The sequence below is a fragment of the Vanessa cardui genome, chromosome 21, assembly GCF_905220365.1.
Source record: "Vanessa cardui chromosome 21, ilVanCard2.1, whole genome shotgun sequence".
NCBI lineage: Eukaryota > Metazoa > Arthropoda > Insecta > Lepidoptera > Nymphalidae > Vanessa > Vanessa cardui.
The window spans coordinates 7,894,493-7,921,511 of NC_061143.1; the positions used below are offsets into that span (position 1 = coordinate 7,894,493).

A 27,019-nucleotide genomic window follows, 5' to 3' on the forward strand; every position below is an offset into this window, starting at 1 on the left:
TATTTTTAAATAAAATGTACAAATATCTTGTTCTTATATCATCATATCCCTTAAATAATCGTATAGAACTTAAAGGTCATATAATCTAATGTTTGTGCTTATTGTATTTACGTTTATTTTGTAAATTGTTTATTTTATTCCTCGAAGATAAAGCGAGAGGTTGTTAAGAAAAGTAATAGACTAATAGCAGATAAAATATTTGTAGATTATATTTAATGGGATAGGAATTTGTGCATTTGCATTTATAGATTCAATATAAATAATGAAAAAAGAGGTTTGACACGAAAAAGTTTTTAGTATAAAAAAAAATTAAAATTAAATTAACATCAAATAGTGTCTAATTATAATTGTATCTTCTTATACAATTTGAATAATGAATACATAATAAAAATCTTTATAAGTGTATTACATTTTATTTTAACAGCATTATAGATATAAGCTCTTTTTATATACAGTACTACTTAACTTCTCACACCGATTCGAATCGGTTATTGTATTGAATCGCAATCGATTGTTATAATTGATACGAAAATAATTATTTCCGACCTTACTACGGGAGTTAATTGTTGTTGGAATAGCCAGCGGTGGACAATTAATTTAATTAAGAATATTGCGGCATTGTCGTTAGCGCTTACATAAAGGCTACTGAAGGTTCGGGACCAAAGAGGTTAAATAATATAGCCATAACCAAATAAAACCTTATTGTTTTCTTGATTATAACAAATTAAGAAAAATAATTGGTATTACGCCGTTTGTGTATGGACATTCCAAAATTAATTGAAGTATGTTTGAATATAATTATTTATTTGTGATTACGATAAATCAAGTTAAGCCGTAATTAATTATAGAATAGTTAATATTTACACAGGGCCGGATTAACCATTTCGTAGAAACCATAGACAATGCACTTCTTAAGACCTCTTTACTCTCTACTTTTTACCAGTAACTTAACATATGCCACCATTCTGTTTAAATATAAGCAATCTTTCGCTCCAACAATTTCCATGCGGGACTCCTATGAAGGCAGGCTTACACTGTCTAACTGATAATTCGCCAGCTCTATTTTTAAAATGCTTAAGTCTATGGCTCGTGCATTTAAATAAATTAAATAACAGTAATTTAGTTCTTAATGACTAATGATGTAATGTGTAAAGATATACAAAAATGATAAAAATGAAGACAGCTAATTGATTTATTATTTTATTAATTTTGTGTTTGGTAAGCAAGACTTAATTTTTATTTATCTACATAATGAATCTATTTGTTCTTCGTTTTGATAAATATATAATCTAAAAATGAAGGCACTAATTTCAGCTACCTGGCAGCTAATCATAAACAAAGCAGCGAAATATAAGATTTTTATTTATATTTCAAGACACGGAATAAGGCTTATTTCTATGAATTTACATCACATGCATTAAGCATAACTGACGGGTACACTCGCTTACAAAATTGAGTTTTCATTATGATATTATACTATTAGGTAACCAATATAATTTTTAATACATTTGACTTCATAATAATGACGTTTGTTATCTCACAAAAGAATCTATTTAAATCGTATCTCAGTTCTATTTAATTATACATTTTCTTTATCATGTGTTCCCATCTCGTTGTGTAACTCGTTGATAAATCAATATATTTTACTTTGTTTTTTTACTTCAATTTCTTGTTCGAAAGAGGTTTATTTCGAAATGGTACAATTTCAATTTCGTGATGATTTGATGATGAGGTATGCAAACAAGTCTTTAAAAATGCAAGCTATTCTACCGCGATTACTGTTTTAAACCTAATTGCCTAATGGTCTTCAAGTTTTTGAAAATTTAAAGCTTTCATTACTTTATATTATATCATTATTTTTCGAATAATATTAATTTTACTACCGACAAAAATGACAGATAATAATCGGTATTGTCATGATATTAACAAATTTTAGTACGAAACAACTTAGACGTAGCATCGGCAAAATTCGTAAAACCGATCACATCCGAATTAAGTACGCTATCCCAAATTATCAATATTTATTTCTTATGTGAATATGATAATTCCACAAGCGTAATAACTTATAATATCATATAACCTAATATACGTATTAGTCAATTTGATACGTCGATTTACATGATATCATTTAACTGACATAAGAATCTATAGCGATGAATAGCGTCGAATGGCGCGATAGGGACGTTTTTTTTCTATTGGTTGCATAAATCGACAATAATCGGTTTTTATTGAATTTGCCGATGCTACATCTAAGTCGTGTCGTTCCTACTATACAAATCTATTTATAAGTTGTGTACCGTAGTAGATACGGGAACAAATGTTTAACTGAAGATCAAATGTACGTAAGCGTCACTGATTTTTCACGTACTCTTTTTAAACTAAGTCCGCTCTGTGAGTGAGTCTCAAGACTGACGTCTGGAATGATGTGAGTGTTGAGTACGGTTTTAGGCAATGACCGTAAACAAAATTGGTCGTGGTTTGGATGGGGAACTGTTTATGTTTTTTATAATCTTTATTTTCTTGTGCTTACAACATAAGAACGTCTGTTAATGTTAAGGTTTGAATTAGAAGTAAGAGTACGAAACTAAGACCTATTTAGTTAAACTGAGCCAAGAAATACAAAAACATTATAGTGTCAGCGTCCAGGGGCACAATTCTATTAACTCATTGCGATTACGATACGTTTCCTATTATATTCCGACCCAACTTCGACCGCTCATCGATTTCGATTCGATTGTGAAAATCCGTAGATTGCGTATATTTTGTTTTACTTATTCTTAATTTATTTCATAAATTTCATGCAGGATGTAACTAATATTTGTTATGGTAATAAAGTCTACGCTTTTAATCATCAGAATTAAATAAATAATTAAGATAACTCGATACTTACATCACTACTTAATTGAATACTTTTGTTTCTATTTTGAAATAGCACATAAATGTTAATCAAGTATTAAAAATTACAAAAAAAAACCTTAAAGTCAATTCATTAATCCATTGAAATTGTACCCACATGAGGTCATACGATTCGGCTACGGCTAATCAAAAACGCTGTTATTTTTAACGTTAAAAACATTAGTTTTATAACCAACCGCTTCTTAACGGAGAGAATTATTAAACCAAGGTTACGTGTAACTGACGTTTTAAAATATTACGTATCTATCGAAAGTAATATTCAATTGTAAAACTGGTAATATTGTGCGCAAAGGCAATAAATCTGGATGTTGGCATGTGTGCACCTCGTAGGGTCACCTTGACCTACTGCCGACTGACCTGATACTATACTACTTGCACATTTGTCTTGTATTTATTTATCGTATTTATTGATCGTAATTGCTCTCAGTCATATTGATCTTGTTTGGTCGCTTTTGATCTTTTAAACTAATTGTGGAGTATTTTCAAATTATTATAAAAATATAAGTTTAGTCTTATTACATATCCACGTTAAGGCATATAATGATATGATGCACGTATGTTATACTACTTATTAGTAGTAGTACAGTAGTTTTGGTGACGTAATAAGATATACCAGTATGAGAAACGCAATTTATTTCTAATTTGGAATGTATGACTGGCAACATTAACATATTTAAAACTAGCGACCCGCCCCGACTTCGCACGGGTGCTATACTGATATAACATATATATACTACAGATTTTATTTATTTTCGACATCACATTAAAAACTGCAAAAATTATCAGTGTTTCTTTACTATATTGCCTATGTATTATATACAAAAACGATCCTCTCGAATCACTCTATCTGTTAAAAAAAAAGCATAAAAATTCATTGCGTAATTTTAAAGAAAAAAATTGCTATGAATACTATAACTAATGAATATTTTACACGCATCAACATCAGACCAGCTAAATCATGTATCGATGTCATTACATGAAAGGAATGTTTGTGAAGATTTATTTCGTCTCTTAATATGTTAAGTACGAATATTGACTCCTAATTACTATATCATAGACGCGCAATTGAAAATTTTAGTAATTGCTTTAAGATCAGGCTTTAAGGTTGTGGGTCATTCGAAACGAAGTTGTAATCGGTCAATGATGTTCTAGTAAACAGATATGTTATTAACGCTTAAAAAGTGAAGACTAGAAAACGTCCTAATAGGGACGTTTGCCTTAAGTCGTTTTACGTAGTAATACGTTTTGCGTAATTAAAACATCTAGTTATCTCTTTTACTTATTGTTTTTATCAAGCTATCCTTTTTATTTTTAACGAAATGTAAAAATAAACTAAAATAAACGGTCCCCGGCGCGGCACACTTTTTTCTATTGTTTAGTATGGATATAACATATCTGTTTATTAGAATATCATTGTATTCAGTATAATTTTTGCGGGTTACAAAACATATTACGTTTTCTTTTTTTAAGATTTTACCAAATTATAAAAGGCTCCTAAAACACATGGTATTGAAATATCCGGAATGTGTAGCTCAAATGTAGAAGTATTCTTATTATATGTATGCCATACAAATGCATAATTGAGAGCGACTCTGCAATACAAAAAGCAACTCGAAGACTTGTGTTTTTCTTCAATAATTTTGATTGTGAATAAATATCAAACATAATAATATCCAAGTAAATGTACAGGAATATTGTTAAAGTAAAATCAATAAACGATATCAATAACATCGACATATCTGTCGACTCGTCGTCTCCTCCGTTTTAAAATTTAAATTTATGTTAATGTGACATGGTCGTATGCACGTTAATTGGATTAACTTATATAAACTAATGTTCATTATTTCTATAAACGAAGGTGTTAGAACGGTGATATATAAACTGTTGAAGTTAAAGCGTTGAAATTGGAACATATTACTCGATTTGGTGTGGAATTTGTAAATATGGCGCGAAGGGATTGATTGTTTATATCAAAGACTTAATTTAATTTGCTTTTATGGCCAATGATTATATACAAGTTTATGTATTTGTAACGTCATTTAAATTTTGGTAACTGATTTAACGAGGTCTATTTATTACTATTGGTTATTATAAAACGTAAAGTAAAGTAACAGTCTCAAGCGTCCCACACCTAAAGGCTAAATGCTCTTTTGGAGGTTTGGAGCTGATTCCCCCACGCTTCTCCAATACAGTTTGGAGGATACATATGTGTCAGAATATCATTGATATCACAAATGCAGGTATTTGAAGAAAATATCAATTATAATATAACACAGCTGTAACAAATTAATCGAAATAAATCAGAAATTAGAAAAGAAGGAAATTATGAATTTTAATTACTAATTATACAGTAAACGCCAAAAGTGTATGCGAATTCATGTTTGAGATCCATCTAAGTTACTCTGTGGTCGACTTGGAAATAATCTCTCAGCTTGAAACAAGTCAATCGAAATCAATCTTTTAATGTATTTATTTAATCTTTCACATAAAATTATCGGGTTATATTGAAAAACGTTTAATTCTTCAACATGTAAAAAATTGTTTACAATGTTGTTATGAGCATCTATATTTATAACTTTTACAATAATCCGTGCACAATTATGTCAAATTATAGTGTTGGGAGCAAACGAAGAGACAATTGCGATATCGATAATCGCGCTAAGTGTCGGTGTGCCCCCTGTGGTTGTCGTAATGATACCTCCGTGGCCACTAAACGCTTGCCTTACCTTCTGTTTATAGGCTATATTGTGACTAAAAAGTTTATATATTAACATACTTTCAAATAAAAATATATTATTTCAGTGTATACAAATTAAATTGAAACCGAATAATTACTATCACAATTTATATCGCTGTTTGCTGATGGGAGATGATGTCATCCAAGCTTCAATTCTACTAACAAAACAACAACAACAACAGCCTGTAAACTTCCCACTGCTATGACCTTCTCTCCCTTTGAGGAGAAGGTTTGTAACATATTCCACCACGCTGTTCCAATGCGGGTTGGTGAATTCTACTAAAACATGATGCAATATTAATATTCCGATTCAATTTCGATCATTCTTCACAAAAATAATACTCAGATTAATCGTAACTGAGGAGCAACTACAACAACAACAACAACAACGGCTACAATACGATCCCCACTATATTCAGATCCGACCTAGATCGAACCATAAAATAATCGTTGTTTAATAGGAAAACGAACGAAATATTGTTTCGATTCCATTGCAATAAAGTGACCTGTTAGCAGAATTAACCCTCACAAATTTACGCGACAGTAAATCCAACACTGCCTGAAAGAGGTCACGAGCAGGATCAACGACTTTAAATGCTCTGTCAAAGTCCAATGCTGGACAAAGACCTTTCTCAAAACTCCGTTGCTCTCATCAACTCATCAATGTAACGCAATAACTGTAGTCTTCTTCGATAATGTGGCTTGTGCAGTGACGATTCACTTTTGCTGTGTAAACTGTCGCTGTAATGCGAATATAATATTTACATCTACTTAATATATAATGATGATGATGTCGATCTGATATATTTTTGCCTCGACAGCCATTTTGAAGGTGGACTAACTGTGCAAACTATAGGACACATTTAACTACGCAGCAGGGTGTCCGGGCTTCGCACGTGTGCTAATATATATATTTTTTATTTTACCCTATTATTTATATGTTATTGTTGCTTTTTCCGTTTCTTCATGTTTAACATCTCTCGTTCTATTTTCACTTATTTACACAAAATCTTTAATAAATTATATACCAAATCCTTTCTTATGAATTCCTCTCTCTATTAGTGAAAATCGCATCTTTTCAGTAGTTGTGGAGTCTATCGAACATACAGACAGACGCGGCCGGGAGACTATGTATTATAATAGGTAGTGATGACACGAAGGAGAATAACTGCAGGACTTTTGTTATATTAGTGTTTTCCGTAGATTTATCTGAGCTGATATGGCCCAGTGGTTAGGACGCTTGCATCTTAACTGATGATTGCGGGTTCAAATCCAGGCTAGCACCACTATATATTTATATATATACATATATATGCTTAATTTGTGTTTATAATTCATCTCGTGCACGGCGGTGTAGGAAAACATCGTAAGGAAACCTGCATGTGACTAATTTCATAGAAATTCTGCCACATGTGTATTCCACCAACCCGCATTGGAACAGCGTGGTGGAAAATGTTCCAAACCTTCTCCTCAAAGGGAGTGGAAGGTTTTAGCCCAGCAGTGGGAATTTACAGGCTGTTGTTGTTGTTGTTGTATATTTATCAATAGTGTCAAATTCCAGATTTTTTCCAGAACTTTCTCTGGGCTATAGTTTGAATATACATCCTTGGTAGTTGTTAAACCTATACGAATAACCTGACAGCAATATTTTATAGTACATGTTTCTCTGTAGTACAATTTATTTAATATGCGGTGTTGAAATCAAAGCTGTTTCGCATATAAAATATTCATATCTTAACACCTCATGCGTAAATCAGACTATCGTTGAAACCTCACGGGCAGTCCGAGGTGTAGAGCATCAATTAATCCTGTGTCTTGTAAACGATCACTTAGCCAACCTATCTCAGTCGTCCTTCCTACAAAGCGATCAACTTTGTTAAGTAGCAATTATTTTTCACTACGATGTTTTATGTACAAGATAGGGAATGTGATTCTGTATATTTCAATAATATTGTTTTGATATTTAAGCGAATTTAGAGCGTATTGACTAATAATTAAGGAATATTTTTCATTGATTGATTAATTCATCAGATACCTTTATTTTTTTCTATATATATATATATTTTATGGTATAGCTTGGCGGACGAGTAAATGGGCCACCTAATGGTAAGTGGTCACCATCACCCATAGACAATGACACTGTAAGAAATATTAACTATTCCTTACATCGTCAATGCGCCACCAACCTTGGGAACTAAGATGTTATGTCCCTTGTGCCTGTAGTTACACTGGCTCACTCACCCTTCAAACCGGAACACAACAATAATGAGTATTGTTGTTTGGCGGTAGAATAACTGGTGAGTGAGTGGTACCTACCCAGACGGGCTTGCACAAAACCCTACCTATTAACACAAAAATAAATTCTATTAATATTAAACATATAATCTGGATATACAAATATGACTTGTGCTTAAAATTTATCTCGTGATTTGGTGGAAAGGGGAAACATTGTCAAAATTGTATTATAATTTATGTATCGAATTTAACTGTGTTGAACTATATGAATGTGTGTAAATAATCTATAATAGAGTTGTGTAATGGAATATGAATTTAAAGGATTCTCGTGGGTCATTTATAAGGTTTAACTTTCATATCATAAGCTAAAGTAAACAACTTTAGTGTGTATCCTTAAAAATATTATTCGGGTGAATACTTTTTACTCTTTCACGAAAAAATTACTGGATGGATTTTAATAAAACTTTACAATAATTTACCTTATACATCTGAATAAAAGACAGAATGCAACTTATAAATGTGTTGTGTGAAAATATAACGATATGTCAAGTAGGGATAATTTGGTATGAAGCAAACTAAACTGAACTAAACTTCAAGAAAGGACGCGAGCGAAGCTGTGAGCGAAATGTAGTTAACTAATAAAAATGTGAATACTGACCCTAACAACAACAGCCTGTAAATTCCCACTGCTAGGCTAAAGGCCTCCTCTCCCTTTGAGGAGAAGGTTTGGAACATATTCCACCACGCTGTTCCAATGCGGGTTGATGGAATACACATGTGGCAGAATTTCTATGACATTAGTCACCTGCAGGTTTCCTCACGATGTTTTCCTTCACCGCTGAGCACGAGATGAATTATAAAGACAAATTAAGCACATGAATCAGCGGTGCTAGCCCGGGTTTGAACCCGCAATTATCGGTTAAGATACACGCGTTTTAACCATTGGGCCATCTCGGCTCTTAATAATACTGACCCTAGAAGTTTGAAATAGTCAACAACGTTATCTAATGAGTGCACAAGATAAATAATAGCTAAACAATTTTATAAAGAGTTTCAACCGTAGCAAATGTATAAGCATCCCTACGTAGCAGTATTACAAAAGCGTGCTATTAAAAATTCACCGAAGAATCGCGGGCAACAAAATATACATTACCGATCCGGTATACGGGCTAATTAGACTGAAGATACTCATACGCTAGTTCCCATGGTGGTATGCAAAAATTGTTGAGAAAATACCATATGTGCGTGTTCGCTAATTCGAGGCCCGGTTGAGCAATTTCAGCTTTTAGAATGATCGGACTGGGAACCGCGGTACGCGATGTCAGTACGGATCGTAAGAGATTATTGATCGGTTCGACTATATCAGTTATAATTACATAACTACGTTTATAGTTATTTCGAGTATCAATATGATGACCGTTTTCTTTTGTTTTGTAATTCTGTATTTTAAATTTAGAATATGTGTATTTTTTAAATAATTGTATTTAAGTAACATGACTGTATTTTTAAATGTTGAAAAAGACTAACTATTGATTTTCTTGTCGGTTTTTCTCGGTAGAATTTACTTTTCGAACCGGTGGTAGCTTCACTTAATATAGTTGTTAAATTACGATTCAAAAGCCTGTAAAGCCTACTAGAATTTAAAAAGAAAAAAGAAGATTGAGTGTTAATTTAGTAAATTGAATAAAGAGTAAGAAATAATATAATTAATGTAGACTAAAACAAAATAAACTTGAAAAAAATAAAACACTTGTATAAGTATATATGTTGTTGCTGCAAAACATTAACATAAAAAAATGCAATATTTTTAAATTTTTCTTTCAATACTTTTAGAGGTTAAAAGTTATTGAAAGAAATATGCAAAACTGGTTTGTTAAAACAATGATTATTCAAACGATCGGTGAGCAAACTCCTCAAATCATATGCAAAATGCGATTCCCACGATCCTCGCTTATCGAGGCGTAGTGAAGCAAAGACGGTAGTCTTGAACAATGAAAGATATTGTGGATATGTTTATAGTACGAACATTATATGTGTATGTTAAAAAATCTATTGTAATAAATATCTGAAAAACATTTATTATTTTCAATATCTAATGTAATGGGACCGCTTTTAAGTTGTGAATATTTCTTCAAATATTAACATATACATATATATGTGTGTTATACGCTGTAATATTAATATTAACGTAGTTATATCTTTCGTTAAATAATCACTACTAAAATTATTAATGTATTTTTTTAATTCGATGTTTTTTTTTATAAGCAGAACGTAATTATTGAGAGGACTTTTTAATTTTAAGGTATATCTTTGTATGCTGTCTTAAAATGCGAACTTCCTAACCCATGTGAACCCCCGGCGGTCAGTGGCGTGCGGTGCGGGCGTGACACCACTCTCCCAGGTTCGATTCCCGGCGGGCACTATTAGTGCCAATAACCATCAGCCGGTAGCCGGTCCAACTGGCTAATTTTCTCTAATTTTCCTATCAAAAGCGAAACCATTGTTTAAATCACCAATAAGGATAACTGTATTCGGAATCGTGAGAACATCGATTTTGTTACGTAATTAACGATTTTCGGTGCGAACGGTTCAAGGCTGTGTTTTGATGGTAGCGTGCATATCGATATTTTGGTGGTATGAAATACGACCTTGTGATAATCCGTTAAATTGAGCTTGAAGGAAACTGCGCTAACTGCCTGATGCCTAATGGTATTAGTTAGAAAGGTACAGGGTTATGAATTGAACAATTAAAACTACAATCTTTGTTTAATACGACTAATGTTTTAAAAATTTATGTTATTAATAAAACTATACACTGATAGTAAATTTACAAAGTATTTATATAGATTATTTTTTCATTTCATATTTTTTCACGTTTATTACTATAAAAAATGTTTATGAAACTTGAAAATAGATTATTGATGTATTACAAATATATAGTTTGGAATTCAATAGACGAAAAAGAAATATATTATTTACAAATATTATATGTTAATGATGTAAAAGGTATCAAGAATGTACTTATAAATTTCTGTGCATTAGAATGTTAAGGAATTTTATAAATTTAATATAGCATTAATAACCTTTGAATCTCGGCATTAAACCTCCGTTGGCAGCTACTTACCCTAACAAACCGTGAATAAATTAATCTCTAACACGCATGGAGGGCTGTCAGCGCGTCTGTCTGTGGCCTCGTTGCCTTGATCCTTGGCTTATTTATAGATATATTGATATCACATGTACATCGCATAGCTTAAATATTTCGTATTGAATATGAAATATTTGAATTTAGAATACATTGTATTTATAGAAAACACAAAATTCGTTTTTATATTTTAAAAAGTTTTTGTTCATATTTTTATTTGTAAGTAATTAAAATATTATGTTTTTGTTCTTTCTGTATTTTTTAATCGCTACTTTTTTACATTTAAGCGAAGCTAATTATAATTTTTAAAAATGATTGGCAGAATGGTTTGCTCTTTCGTCCAATAGTAGTTTATGTTTTTTTTTTTTTGAACAAATGTGAAACGTATAATAATAAAAGTCAACTTTGTTTGGAATTGTCTTACTCGTTATTTATAACAGAGTATCGTTAGATACTGAGCTCCGTATCCCGTAGTAGTAAAGTTGAATCCGATACAAGAAATAAACTATATCTAAAGTTACCTTCATTGTAAAGATGGGGTCGAAGGATTTATTTATGAGTTTGTAATACAACATTATTTCTCAAGAATACCGTTCAAGCGTTGATCTTCCTAGCCGATAAGTCCTAGTGCTGGCATAACCTATGGTCTTTTAATATACCGCGTCTAATCATCGGGTAACGTAATAGGCATATAATAAAAGCAATACAATTGTACATTAAAACCTATTAACATATATTTTCTATAAATTAATTGATGGGAGGATTACATGAAAGAATAAATTATTGGGGAAATTATTTTACCTAATTGTTAATTTGAGCTGTGACTTTAATAACCTAACACCTAAACCTATGGTTCCAATCCGGAACAGTAATTGGATTTGTCTTAAGTATTTAATCTTGACTACAATACAATATAAAATTTTTACTCTCAAGTACATAGTAAGGTAGTGTTGTGGATTCTTTATCTGTCGGTTTTAACATATAGCGAAGGTTGTTTTTTGGATTTGTAAAGATCAATCAACATCAACATCAATTATGTGTTCAGTTTCAAAGTACTCAATAATCGAATCACTCATAATTTCGAGTAATCGATTTGATATAATTTTCAAGTTTGGTGTTGCAATGATAATATTCATATAATATATCCATAAAATGATTGATGATTTTTTAAAACACGTCTTTACGTGTTAGAAACCGGTGTATATTTTCACATTATACTTATATCATAATATTATTTTAATTGATGTGTTTCAAAGATTTTTTTTCGGTTAAATAATTCTACGTATAGCGTCGTCTGAACTGATAGTATCTTAAACTTTATCTGAAACTTTCACAGTAGATTCCTTCGAAAAGAGATCGTTGTTCGCATTCAGTATAAATATATTGTTTAAAATTATACACATTTATTAAATAATTAATCAATAGATTTTAGTTAACCTAAATTCAGTATCTCGTAAAGGCATTATCATAGAAAATATAAATACAAACCTTGTTGAAAGTAATTGGATTTCCTCACGTAAACGCACACGAGCGCCATCAGCTGGAGCTGCGAGAGTCTCTGTCGAGTGGAAGGGGGGAGGGGTAGGAGGTCCCGAAGGTTGGCAATCTCTGCGTTGATGAGGTCGCGCCGAAGTTTGCTCGCGCCTTTCGTTGATTTGCCTTGATCGAACCTGTGGAAGAAATTACGAAGTATTATATACTAAATTCAATTATGTGAGTTTTAATAATTTACTTCTAAAATTATGTAAATAACCTTCAAATGTGTATTCAGTACTGGGATTTTAGTTATGCATTTGAAATATATTACAATCTATTATTCTATGGCATGAAATAAAATCTCATAACTTAATTCGATTAAAAGATTTGTTTTACTGAATATATTATAGGTACCTATAGATCTATTAGTACCTATAGATCTAGGAGTTCCAGGTTATAATATTTCAATACAAAGAATATAATCTAGTTTCTGTTTTTTTTTTCTTTACTCTTATTTTTTTCACGCACACAAAGAAATATTTTAAGCAGAAACGTCATTCACTCATCTTAATACTTGCCACTAATAATAAAACTTGGAGGAGTTCGTCTTCGTAAGTAAATATATCCATATCACCTCCTTAATATAAAATAGTCTTACGTTTAATCGTACGTACTTCGTATGAAAACGTACTATTATAACGAGTTTATATTCATTACTTCTATCCCATCCTTATAGTCGCGTTTCTTACATTAATATAAATAAAAAAGATGTAATTAAAAATCATGACAGCATAAAATAATTAATAATAATATTACAAGTGCCTTCAACATAAAATGCACTTTCAGTTAAATATTAATCGCACGTCGCGTTCAACGATAAAGGCGTTATCAATCCGAGCTCTTATGATGTTTAAAACTCCATCTGTCTGAAATTTTGATATTTTTAATATAGCGATCGAATACCGGTTCCAATGTAAGTGTTAACTTGTCTCCCATGACGTATGCCGACTAAAATAGTCTTGCTTCAATCAATCGGAATGCGGTTAATTAGTTTGCAAATTGCTATCTGATTTAACTGCATCTGGGAGCTACGTCATCGTGAAAAATAAGCTGTACTATTACGCGTTTTAAACTAAGGAAAACAGTATATTCAAATTTATTGATAAGAAGCAACATCGCAAAATTTGATCTTCACTTGGACCAAGTTGTTGATTAAGTAATATACAAATTTGCTTATAATTTTCTGGTGTATGTAATTGAAGATATAAGTGTTGATTCAAGGATTTTTCTCAAGGATGAATCACAAAGACAAAAAAAGCATGTGAAAAAATAATAGAGCACGTCTTCTATCCTGAAGGCATTCCGTGAGTCTTGATAGCGAAACATCTTTGACGTCATTTTCGAGGGTTTCATACCTTGATCTCACGAATTTAATTTTCGTGCTTCTAAAAGTAGGTATATATTTTGATATAGGTACATTATTTAACTTTCTCTATAAGATACTTTTTTTAAACTTTTAATATACATTCGTTTTTTGTCTTAAAATTAAAATGTAGATGGTTTTTAAAGATATTTTAGTTTCATCGCTGTTCAAAAGTAAAGTTTGAAACATAAAAATCATATTTAAAATCGATTTCTTATAAATACTGTTATAGTTTAACATTAAAGTATTATAAATAAAACAAATATGCTAATTATAATACAAGTGCTAAAAATATATGTAATGTCGAATCATTTGTCAATTCTTCTACAACATCGATTATATTTATCGATGTGTAGATTCGATATGCTTAAAATAATCGTTTAGACAGGTTTACCATTTATAAGAAGATTTATTAACGTTTTATACTGATTTTAATGGAGGCCCATTAGATTTATTCAAACATTTTTATGATTTTTCTTATGGGTTATTACAGAAACGTGAATATTAGTATAAGCTCAATAAAATTAATTTATTAAGTGTTACACATATATATTTCAAAATTATTAGATTACGTCTAAAGACAATATTATTATTTTGTTTAATTAGTATTCATTTCTTTAAATACAGATTATATTTAATCCTACTTTTTATAAACTCTACTGACCCAACCCGGTTTCACACGGGTTGATTTATTGATACACAAAATGGCAGTCATATACATAAAAATATTCCGTATAGCACTCATAACATCGTTTTGAGCTAGTGTTAACTTAGTAGGTACATATATTATGAGTAGAATAGATGTCTAAATGTATAAAAAAAGTATGAATCTACCAGTAAATAAAATAGAATTTCATCATTAATTTCGCAGCCCCTGAATTTAACATATACATACAAACATACATATAAGAGCTGAGATGGCCCAGTGGTTAGACCGCGTGCATCTTAACCGATGATTGCGGGTTCTAACCCAGGCAAGCACCATTATATATATATATATATAGGTGCTTAATTTGTGTTTATAATTCATCTCGTGCTCGGATGTGAAGGAAAACATCGAGAGGAAACCTGCATGTGTCTAATTTCATCGAAATTCTGCTACATGTGCATTCCACCAACCCGCATTGGAACAGCGTGGTGGAATATGTTCCAAACCCTCTCCTTAATGGAAGAGGTGGCCTTATCTCAGCAGTGGGAAATTTACAGGCTGTTACTTTACTTGACATACAAACATACAATATTTCCCTCTTCATAATAATAGTATTAATTCACTTTAAATTGTACATATAGATAAGAATTAATATAAAATTGGTCATGCGTTTATTTCCTGTACAATTAACTTCAAGTTACATCATTACAATTGGTTCAAATCGACCAATAAAGTAATTCTTCGATAAATACAATCCATTGCTTTTCGATATAATTCGAATATTTAAGACGACCTTGGCAGATAATTGCAGTGATATAAGTATTTAAAACAGATTCCGTTTAAAGGTCATCTTTGAATATTTTTTAATAAGCCAATTAAGTAGTTACAGTATTTGTTACAAATATTATCTATAGAGTATAGTTTACAACTTCTGAGTATAACTTTGTGTAGTGTTTCGTTTAATTTATAAAACTTACAACATACATTAAGTACTTGTAAGGTTTCAATGTTTTTTTAATGATAAATTAAAAGTTGAAGTTATCAATCTATTTTAACTTTAACAACTGTATATCTTTTTAGAGTTTCGTACCCAAAGGGTAAAATGGACTGTATTACTAAAACAAAGTCCATTCGTCCGTCTGTCCATCTGTCACCAGATTGTATCTCATAAACCTTGATCGTTATGTATTTGTGATATCAATAAAACAAATAGATATTGAAAAAACAGAATAAACTAACAATCGTTTTTTTAAATAGCCATTTATATTGATTGATATTTAAATTCTTTCAGTCATTTTGTATAGAAGTTTTAAGAATTTTTTTTATGGTATAGGTTGGCGGACGAGCATATAGGCCACCTGATGGTAAGTGGTTACCATCACCTATAGACAATGAAGCTGTAAGAAATATTAACTATTCCTTACCTCGTCAATGTGCCACCAACCTTGGGAACTAAGATGTTATGTCCCTTGTGCCTGTAGTTACACTGGCTCACTCACCCTTCAAACCGGAACACAACAATACTCAGTACTGTTATTTGGCGGTAGAATAACTGATGAGTGGGTGGTACCTATCCAGACGGGCTTGCACAAAGCCCTACGACCAAGTAATATAAACTACATAAAGCATAAGTTTAATAAAACACTCAGTTATAACCTCAGCATTTTTATAAATATAGTATCAACAGTAAGTATCGTTTCACTAATCATTATCTATGACGTAACATGTCAAGTGAAGGGAAACAATTATATGAAATCTAAAAACTATTGATCAATTAAAAGTACTTACGTCTAGCCATGACCCCACTTTAAATAATTGATCGAATATTTAGCTACCTGGTTCAATCATTCGTTCGTTTTTTGTTTTTTAAATATTACTTGTTATTTTATTTGAGCGAAATTTTTATTTAAATGTAGTATCGTATGTTTAAAATAATAATCACTTATATTAGATTGAGATAAAAGTTTATAAGATACTCAGGTTTTTTTTTTAACTTCGTAACTTAGGTATGTTACTTATTTATGTTTTAACGATTCCTAATGTTTATGTAAACAACTCCAATGTTGATTTTAAAACACTACTACAAACATAACAGAAAATACAATATTTATAGATACAATAAGAGTATAATAGTTATATTAGTTTGGCTAGAATTTTAAAAAGATTTTTCCAAAAATTATGATTAATCGTTTATCGAGGAAAGCAGAAATTATCGCTTTTTTATTACAAGTATGTTCTTTCGTCGCTCTGACTGATATTGATAATAGTGACTAACCCCTGAGAATGACCTGTGCCGATAGTATAACAATGCTGTAGTCGAAAAACAGAAGTATACACAACCTCTCTTGCTGGTAACTTGTTAGCGGAGAGAAACCCAACTTTAAACCAAAAAATATTAACACTTTAAACTTACAAATTTCAGACTGTAGAAAACATATCGATATGGGCATTGGGCAACCATATTTTTTATTGGTCCAAGTTTTCAGAGTATCATAAACATATAGTTTAATAGAGAACGAAAATGTATAGATAAAATTATGGATGTCATAAATTGCATATACAACACAAAATAGTCTAAAATAAAAAAACAAGATGTTAACAAACAAACGGTCAATCAACATAATGATCAACCGCTGAGAGCTGGTCAATGAATGGTTTGTAATTAATAAAGTTAATTCATTCATTCATCAACAGAGTTAGAACTTGTTTAATTTGAAGCAATTTCTATTTACGTATTGATTTTCTTCGATGATTTATTTTCACATAGTTAAGTATTTTATGAAAACAATTTAGAAATAAGTAAAACAGTTTCGTTTTATGATTAAGAAGAGTATTAATTTTAATATTCCATACAAATTGGACAACGTTATCTTCTTCCTAGCTAAATAGTTCTTTAAGCTAGGAGCTTGTCATTTACAATAACATTTTACCATCAATTTTGTTTATGACGTCATAGGAATATAAAACACTTTCTTCTTATATTGCTTACGTGTCGTAATCACCTAGACATTTTAACGCACCTAAAGTCGTTGTTCCTAATCACGAATATTCCCCACATTTTTTTTATTGATCGGTAGGCAAACTGACAAGTAAAATTAACCCGACATAACCAATACGCCATCAATATTGAGAATTAAGATTGTATGTCCCTTGTGCCTGAAGGTACATTAGCTTACCCAACTTCAAATCAGAAGACAACAGTACTAAATATTGCTGTTTGACGGTACAGAATATATGATTATTTACTTAGGAGATTTAAGAGAGATTTATATTTAAGAGATATAGATTTGATTGGAGGTTTAAAAACTAACCGATGATACAGTACTATAAGTCAGTATTTTAGACAAACAAAGAAGCAAGCATCGCGTCTATCCCCCTTTTTAACAAAGATGTATTGTAAAGAGAACATTTTCAAGAATTCCATACAAATAACTTACTTCACATTTAACATTCCCACGTTGAAAAAGGACGAACGTTTGCAGTAAAGCTGGTAACCGAAGGGTTTAATCAGTGGCACAAAGCGGCTATATCAATGAGTGCGTCCGTAAGGTCGGTTATTAGTTAATAAAAAGGCACACGCGATGTTTTTAAGTTCAAAGGCTCGAAAGGCGGTAAGTTTTGCTCGTAATAATGTTATTGTGTTGCAAAAATGTTAATGATTTGTATATTAACGAAGTCTTTGGTATTGAAAACGTGGCTGAAGTAATTATTTCTAATTTATGAAGCCTTGTTTGTGAGTGCGTTTTGAACCGTATTAAGTTTATTAAAGGGACATTGATGATTTATGTATTTATAATTACATTGTATTTTAGTATGAATACGGTATCATGTATAAAAATATGCTTAGTATTACATATCAAGTAAGTATAGTAAGTTTCAATGACGTGGTATTTCATTGTGGTAAATTGTTTTTTAGTTATGAAAATCGTTTATGGTTTTAATCCTACTGCATTTCTACAAGAACCTAAAACTATGCGTAGGCACAGACAGACTTGGGTCCAGCCATGGATTTTGGTAGGCGATGCATTTCAGTCTTAAATATGTTTATGGAAATGACAGTGTTTTTTTTATTTTTTTTTTATTTTACATAAAACAGAACATATTTTAAGATGTGTACCTACAATGTTCAAATTCCGGATCGGAAAGAAGTATATCAATTTTCTTTTAAGAACTTTTAAATAGGATTCCAAAGTTAATAAAGTAATTAATTAATTTTGCTGTTGAAACACTTAGACTTTGTAGTAGTAGAGCAAAAAGCTTCATTAAAAGTATAGCATCTCGCTTTATTGCACCCACAAAAAGCCTGATATTTAGTTCGTAATTGTATATACTATAAATAAATAAAAGTGAAAACGTAACATAATAACTTTAACCGTATTAAATGTATCATAGTCACTAGCTAAGCTTGTTTAGCCGCAGTCTGACGTGGAAATTCCCCGTTTTTCCCACGCTGTACGCCAGCCGCCACAAAGGCGCTCAATAATTTAGGCAATTTTCCAATATCGGCCTGTCTGTGGTACAAGTTTGGCAATTAATTATAGACTGAGAACTAAAGAGTCGATATCTATCCTATTACATTGTACAGTTTAAGCAAAGACACCATTCGTTACAGTGTGTGTGCGTGTGTTTTTTCTCTGATAAATATCATTTGTACTCGTCGGTATTTGACCCAACTGATCCATTTGTAACTGTTTAATTTTTTTAGAAAATAAAAATTTACTAATTTTCATTAATTTTTAATTTACTATCAACATAAGTTGAATATTTTTTATAAATCATATTTATTTGTAACTTTTTATTAATAATATAATTATTTACATCTTACGTTTGCGATTTATTGTAACATTAGTTGGTATAATTTTATTAATGTTACCATATCCTTCTAGTAGGTTTTTTTTTATTTTAAATATAGAATGTTTATTCGCGCTTTACATGCACCACACACAAAAGCCATGTATAGAAACCGCAACAGCGTATCAGCGCAATGTACAAGGCCCTCGCATTACTACCTATGGTATTCTTCTATCTTCAAACTACTCTATAAATTCTAATTGTATGTTTCTTGAGATATCTTTTCTATTATAATATTGGAATACTTTTAAGTAAAATATATTTTATTTTAATATATTATATAGATATAGCTATATAGCTGGTATAGATTTTTGCAAACCCATTTTGGTAGGTACCAACCACGTAGTACTCAGCATTGTTGTTTCAAGGGTGAGTGATATAACTTCTTAGTTCTCAAGGTTGGCGGCACTTTTTTGGCATTGGTTTGGACTGATATATTATATATATCGGACAGATATATTGGACAGTGGTTATCAGCTACCATCAGTTCATCATTTGCCTGCCCGTCTAAAGTCGTATCACTTACTTGAAACATATCTAACTCCTGTATAACATATTGCTTTCCTTAAAACTCTTTTAAAAAAAAACAATTTTACGATTCATTATTTCCATACAACGTAATCGATCGTATCGATCGAATCGAAACGTGATCGACGATTTTTTTATTAATAGAATATACCTTTCTCAAAAAAACTTCTTATGAGTAAAAATTAATGCCTATTGGCACTTAAAATGATCACTGTATTGCATAATACTAAAAACAGTATCAGATTACAATTTGCGCTTGAAATAGTCCGGTGCAATGTAATTATACATATATCACTATGTAATAAGTTAATTGGCAATGTAAACATTCTGTATTATTATAACGTACAAAGCATCACATGTTGCACTTGCTTCACATACTCCTTTATAAAGAGTTGATTATGATAGCTCCGTCTAACAATCGGCTTGGAAAGTGCGCTAAACGGAGCCCGGAGCGAGCAATTTCCTCACATCTCGCATCGTAGGAATTCTAGTCATAATAAGTGAGATCTACTCGACTTATGCTCGCCTGGTAGTGTTTCAAATTTAACACCGCCACTAACCGGTTCTGGAAAACGAAAGTTCCGAAATGTATTTAAATTTAACCTAAAAACGTTTATGGTACGGATATCGATTGCACACGAACAAATTTGTCCCGTTGAATTATTTTTGTTGCGTATGAATTATTTATATAAAAATATTTATTAACCGTTCGTGTAAAATGAGCCGTTATAAAATTATTTGAGCCAAATTAAACAGTTGGAGTTTCGATTTATGGGTTCTGAATTCAAAAAACATAACCAAAATATTCTTTATTTAAGTGAGCACTTTTTAATCGTTATTTTATAGTGCTAGATTAAATGAAAGCCTCATGTTCGGAAAGTAGATTCTAGAAAAACTAGCAGCACAGTCAGTAGTAAAAAAAAACATTAAAACATTTACAAATATTGTCATTGAGCGATTAATGTTTTCACAGCTATTAGTTGGATGCTATTTAAATCTAAGAATATTATATGAGCAATTTAAATATAGCGTACGTATAAATTTCATTTTAGTTCAAGAGAAGTCGAATTACAAATTACAAGTTATCGATTTAATCAATGAAGAAATCCTTATAATTTGTTCAATAACATCATGCAAATATGAAACAACTGAGACGAAATATAATGAGTAAGATAAAAATAAGTTTTAAAATATTCGTGAATAAGAAAACATCTTCTCTGCCCATTAAAATTAATAACAATTGTATTAAAATAGAACAATTTCAACAGAGCACATTTTCTGCTAATAGTTCATTTTGCTGCAAAAATAGGTTAGCATAGACGATGTTTTATTTCTTAATCGCACTTTGTTTATTTTGCAATATATTTAGACATGGTAACACTAATCATATTTACAATTATGTATGTACAGTCGGGTTAAAAAAAGGTTCGACACCTTAAGATCTATTTTCTTGTGCTCTGAAAGATATATGACATTGACAGACATATTTTGACAATTCAGTAGAAGACATCATATCTAATTTAATTTTGTAATGAAAATTGACAACTTTTACGATTTCATGTTGATATAGAACTCGACGTAGTCCAAAGATGTTACACTATTTTGAACCAAGTTTTCATACTATGTAAGTTGAATTTTATATGCAGTTGTCACTTTATTGCTTTAGTTTGAAAAGGTACTAAGAGTGTACCACTTGATAAACGAATGAATTTGAAAACTGACGAATGTTTTCTTACTCTGACTGTACAAATAAACTCCTAATACAAATTCGCTCGCATTAGCGGTCGGGTGACTAACGACCGCATTTGACACTGACTGCAATGGTCCGTGTTATTAGCAGTCAATTAACCTTCGTCTGCCAGCCACTCGTGTTTACGGCCTTTTATTTGTTGAATATATTTTTTTGGTTAGGGAAAAATACTATTAAAATATTTTCTTTGTTAATCAATTGGCAGCAACATAAATTACGCTGTGATGATTTCATAACACAGCAGTTTTTTTTGCGGCAACGGCGCACATTCTACAACTGTATCGTGTGTTTGTGTGTCTACAACTGTGTCGCACATATAATTGTGCGAAAGTTTGTGCGCTATCCCAATTCCCACGTGCACTCTATATATCCCCATTCGCATAAAACGATGCGGTTGCGAATTCCAAATAACAGGAAAAAGTCTACGCGCATGGCCAACGGATTTAATAGTTTTCCGAGACAGCAACAGACACATTTTCAACACCCCAACTCTCGGCTGCTACTGAGAATGACCCAGCTCCTGCAACCATGATCTCAGGATCTGCAGATCTCTAAACTAAAGCACTATAGATACACAGTGGAAATTCCCCGCCTACGTACGAAGCGCTTCGAATCCACCTTTATCATTGGTACCGCTAAACTGGATGAAAGTATACCAGTCTGCCCGAGTGTCAGCTCTATTGTATGAATTTTCCGATAGGTACAGCCTTGGTCTTCAAAGAGTTAACAGCTATATTCTAAGCGAGTCATCATCGTAGACCGTGTCGGTGCTTAGCATCAGGGAAGTCAATGGTCAAACGCTAGCCTATTAAGGGTAAACAAAACTAGCCACTAGACCGTCATTCAAATTATATTACATAAAAATCGTTTCTCGTTTTTTTTTTTTATTTATTAAGAAACTTTTTATTTGTTTTTTAATACAAGGAGCCTTTCTTGGACTAAATGATATTTGGTCAGGAATTATGTTTGTTTATATACTATTTATGTTTAATTTAGGATTAATATTGTAATTTTGTTCAAAATGTATTCGTCGCAATAATGGCCGTACAGATACGCAGAGCACCTTTATCACATGTTCTACGTCAATAAAGCACACGAAGACAAGTGAAGAGCAACAGGGTCAGTGCACGCACACACAATAGCCCCCTCATTAGTACGCCATTTGCATTCACTAATTATGGCGACACGGCAACTGCGGCGTCAACCTGTAGTGTCAGACTTACTTGTTTTTAGCAACTTGGGATATCTTTTACCTGGAATGTAATTGTGATAACGATAGACCAATATCCTATATATATACACATGTTTGTATTTATGTCATGTCAATCAATGAAAAAGTGTGATAAATAGATATTGTAAGTGTAATAAATATTTTTTTTTAAATTCGAATCTATTTTTTTTCTTCTGAATATAATAAGAAACTTAATATAGCAAAAATGAATAAAAAAATCATTTGTGATTTTACTTTAAACTAACGTATTGATATTATTTCATTTAAGTATAGGACTAATAATAAGCTCAACATAAGTAAAGTCACTCGAAAAAGCTAGTCAAATATAGTATACAATGTTTAAATATAAATTGATACAATTATACATACTTGTGAGATAATGCTTCCAATCTAATCGCACGAAACCTCAACGTCAGCTATAAACAATCTTCCTCTCATTATTCGTAATCCTTGACAGAAGTCTAACCCTTAATCGAAGATTAAAATTAGCTGTCGACTAAGGAATTATACACACTATCGATAAACAAGTTATTGGCACCTTATGTAAATCTATATATTAAATCATTTATTTGATACTAACATTTTATTAATAATTTCTTGTAAAACTCTTTTTAGTTATTTTTAAATTACGTGAAACACCAAACTGCAGCAACTTACAGAACATATTGTATTCTAAAACATTTTCAGAAACATATTTTCTGGTATAAATTTAATGTAAACTAGTTTAGTATTTATGAAATCACAAAAAATATATAACCTCAATTGTTATAGGCATGAACATTTTATTTCACAGTATTTTAACTGGCTGGAAATACATTGTATCAAACGTAGATTTAATGTGTTCCTTATTTAAAAATATAAAGACAATTCTGTCGTGTATATTGTGTACAGGCGCCCTGCGGATTGCTGTCTGGTGGATTGTTTAACACCGCCTCTCATACATCGCCATTGCTTTATAATTGTTTTTCACGCTCATTAGGTGTAATTGAAATAAATCTTTTGTTTGATATTTATTTTTATGCATGCCGGTTACGAGTTATATCGTACGGTGGACCACACAGATGCTAAGCTTTATTGTCGTGTAGATTTTTTATATCAGAATTATGGACGGATCATAATTACTGTGGAGTGTATATCATATAACAAAATAAAATGTTATACTATATGTAACAGCATGTAAATTTCCGAAGGCTAAGATATTATACTGTCAATTGAAGAGAGGGTTTGTTATTGCTTTGATGCATAAAGATGTGACAGATTATTATCTAAGTGTGAGTATACAGGTTTTCTTATGAGGTAGGAGGACGGTCTCTTGATAGAAAGACGTCACCATCGGCCGTAGACATTGACGCCGTAATATATTGAATCATTCCTTACATCGCCAATATGACACCGACTTTGGGAACTAAGATTTGTATGTCCATTTTGCCTGTAGTTCTGATGGTAAGTGGCCACCATCACCCATAGACAATGACGCTGTAAGAAATATTAACTATTCCTTACATCGTTAATGTGCCACCAACCTTGGGAACTAAGATGTTATGTCCCTTGTGCTTGTAGTTACACTGGCTCACTCACCCTTCAAACCGGAAAACAACAATATTGAGTACTGTTATTTGGCGGTAGAATAACTGATGAGTGGGCGGTACCTACTCAGACGGGCTTGCACACAGCCATTCCACCAAGATTCTTAATCTTCAAACCAGAATGCAACAACAATCAGTAATTTTGTTTGGCCTTAGAATATCAGATGATTGGGTTATGCTTACCCATAAACGTTTGCAAACCCATTGAGAATATTAAAACATACTTCAAGATGATACTTGCAATAATAACGATGAAATAATCAGCGGCTAAGTGCGTTTGTTGCGTAGATAGATAATGTGATAGATTATTATTCATAAAACATATACGATAAAAACGCAATATACAATCAAAAGTCATCAACGGCTTTTCGCTTGCTTTTGATCTTTACACGATCATTCGTCACTCATAATTACGAGGAATATGTACATACATACATACATACATACATATTTAAAGAATTGTATTTACTTATAAGAAATATATTCCAAATTAATCATAATTCAATTGAAATGGAATGAATAACAATTGAACTATATATTTCAAAAATGTTTAATTTTTACCTCTCTGATATAGATCTATTCGTTTACGAAGGCGCGCCCCTCCATATTTAATTAATTGTCGTCTTGTATTATGAGCCATGGTGGCCCAGTGGTTAGATCGCGTGCATCTTAACCGATGATTGCGGGTTCAAACCCAGAGAAGCACCACTGAACATACATGTTCTAAATTTGTGTTTATAATTCATCTAGTGCTCAACGGTGAAGGAAAACATTGTGAAGAAACCTGTATGAATCTAATTTCCACACCAAGTCGCATTAGAACAGCGTTGTGGAATATGTTCAGAAAATTCTCTCCAAACGGATAGGAGGCCTAGCCCAGCAGTGGGAAATTTACGGGATGTTGTGGTTTTTGTTGTTGTTTGCATTAATTAGTATGTGTGTGACACTCGTACTTACAAGAGGTCTGTGTGTTTAAAATTAAGAGTACAGACAAACAAAATACCAATTAGATTATATTTGTTACGATGCGTTAAGATCGTCTGATGCTTCACGTCATAATCATATTCAGTGTTAAGTGGTGATACTCACCGTTGATTACATTTGAATATTTGTATGCAAGCTTAATATGGTTACATTAAAGCTTTGTGTTCAAATATCCGTGACCTTGAATTATCGTTTATAATCAGGAAGTAATACTTAACCACAAGACGATGTACATATTGTAATTATTGTATACAGTTTGCTTTGTGTTTTGGTCCAGTTTTTTTTTTCTTTACTCAATTCGTTTGTGAGTAAATCCTATCTCTATAATGATAGCTATTAAGTAAGAACAAAACATTCAAAGCCAATACACATGCTGAACCACTATTATTAACACTTTATTTTGTTATTATAGTTTTTGGGGCCGAAATTTCTTAATGAATAGAAATTTCAATCTTTATCAAAACATATAGTGTTCACGTGATCAATGTTTGGTTATGAGTAATCTTATATGCGGAGGAATGAGAGACATATTGTGAGGAAGGCCTTGAGCATGGATGTGGATGGATATAGAGGTAGATGGCGAGCAAGGAAACGATGGATGGATTGTTTGAAAGATGATATGGTTAGAAAGAATGTTACTTGTGAGATGACGTCTGGCAGAAAAGTATGGAAGGAGAAGGCATGCTGCGCCGACCCCAAGTAAAATTGGGATAAGGGCAAGAAGATGATGATGATGAGTAAACATGTCTTGGAAGTTAAGATAAACATAAAGTAGTCTTAGGTTTCATTTGAGTAAATGTGTACTTAATATAAAGAGTACTTCAGCGAAGGTAATCTTAAAAGTAAGCTTTATATGCTGACTGATAAATTGATTACACAAGTAAATATATTATATATTTATATGTATATATATACTTCATTTAGGTAATTTATTGTATTATAAATACAAATACATTTCCCATTATTGCGTTCGATACAAATTTTCTCACGATGTTTTCAGGAGATATAATCTAAATTCGATTTGATCACATGAAATAGTCACGCTCACTTGCAAACCGCATGTTCTGCTAGTAAAAAGGTAGTAAGGTATTTCGAGTTTAAATTTAAATAAAATAAATTAGTCAGAGAGGGCAGTATACTATGACTCAACCAAAGTTATCCCATAATCATGAAAAACAAACTTAATTATGAGTCTTTTTACATAAAATATTTTATAGAAAAAAATACTGACATTTCCTAGTCGATTTGAGCGAGCACCCTTAAAGAGTAGTTACGTAATAATCTCCTGCGTATACAATCACATATGTAGTCTTTATTCGTCACCACGCCTTTTAAAATATATTAAATTCTGAATAAATTTCAGAGGCACTGAAGTATAATTAAACTTTGAGTTGCTAAGAGCTCATACTGGATATAAAAATCAAACTAATCTATTGTAATAGTATAAAATAAACTTGCAGAGATGGCCCAGTTGTTAGAAAACTTGCATCTTAATCGATGATTGCGGG

The 27,019-nt window shown here is 31.6% G+C and overlaps 1 protein-coding gene across 1 annotated transcript in view; it reads right to left on the reverse strand.

The window, feature by feature from the left end:
* Positions 1-27,019, reverse strand: part of LOC124538734 — a 138,274-nt gene that overhangs the window by 73,257 nt on the left and 37,998 nt on the right. The window contains exon 3 of the mRNA XM_047115905.1: positions 12,522-12,703. Coding sequence (XP_046971861.1) covers positions 12,522-12,703 — 182 coding nt within the window. The remainder of the gene's footprint in view (positions 1-12,521; positions 12,704-27,019) is intronic.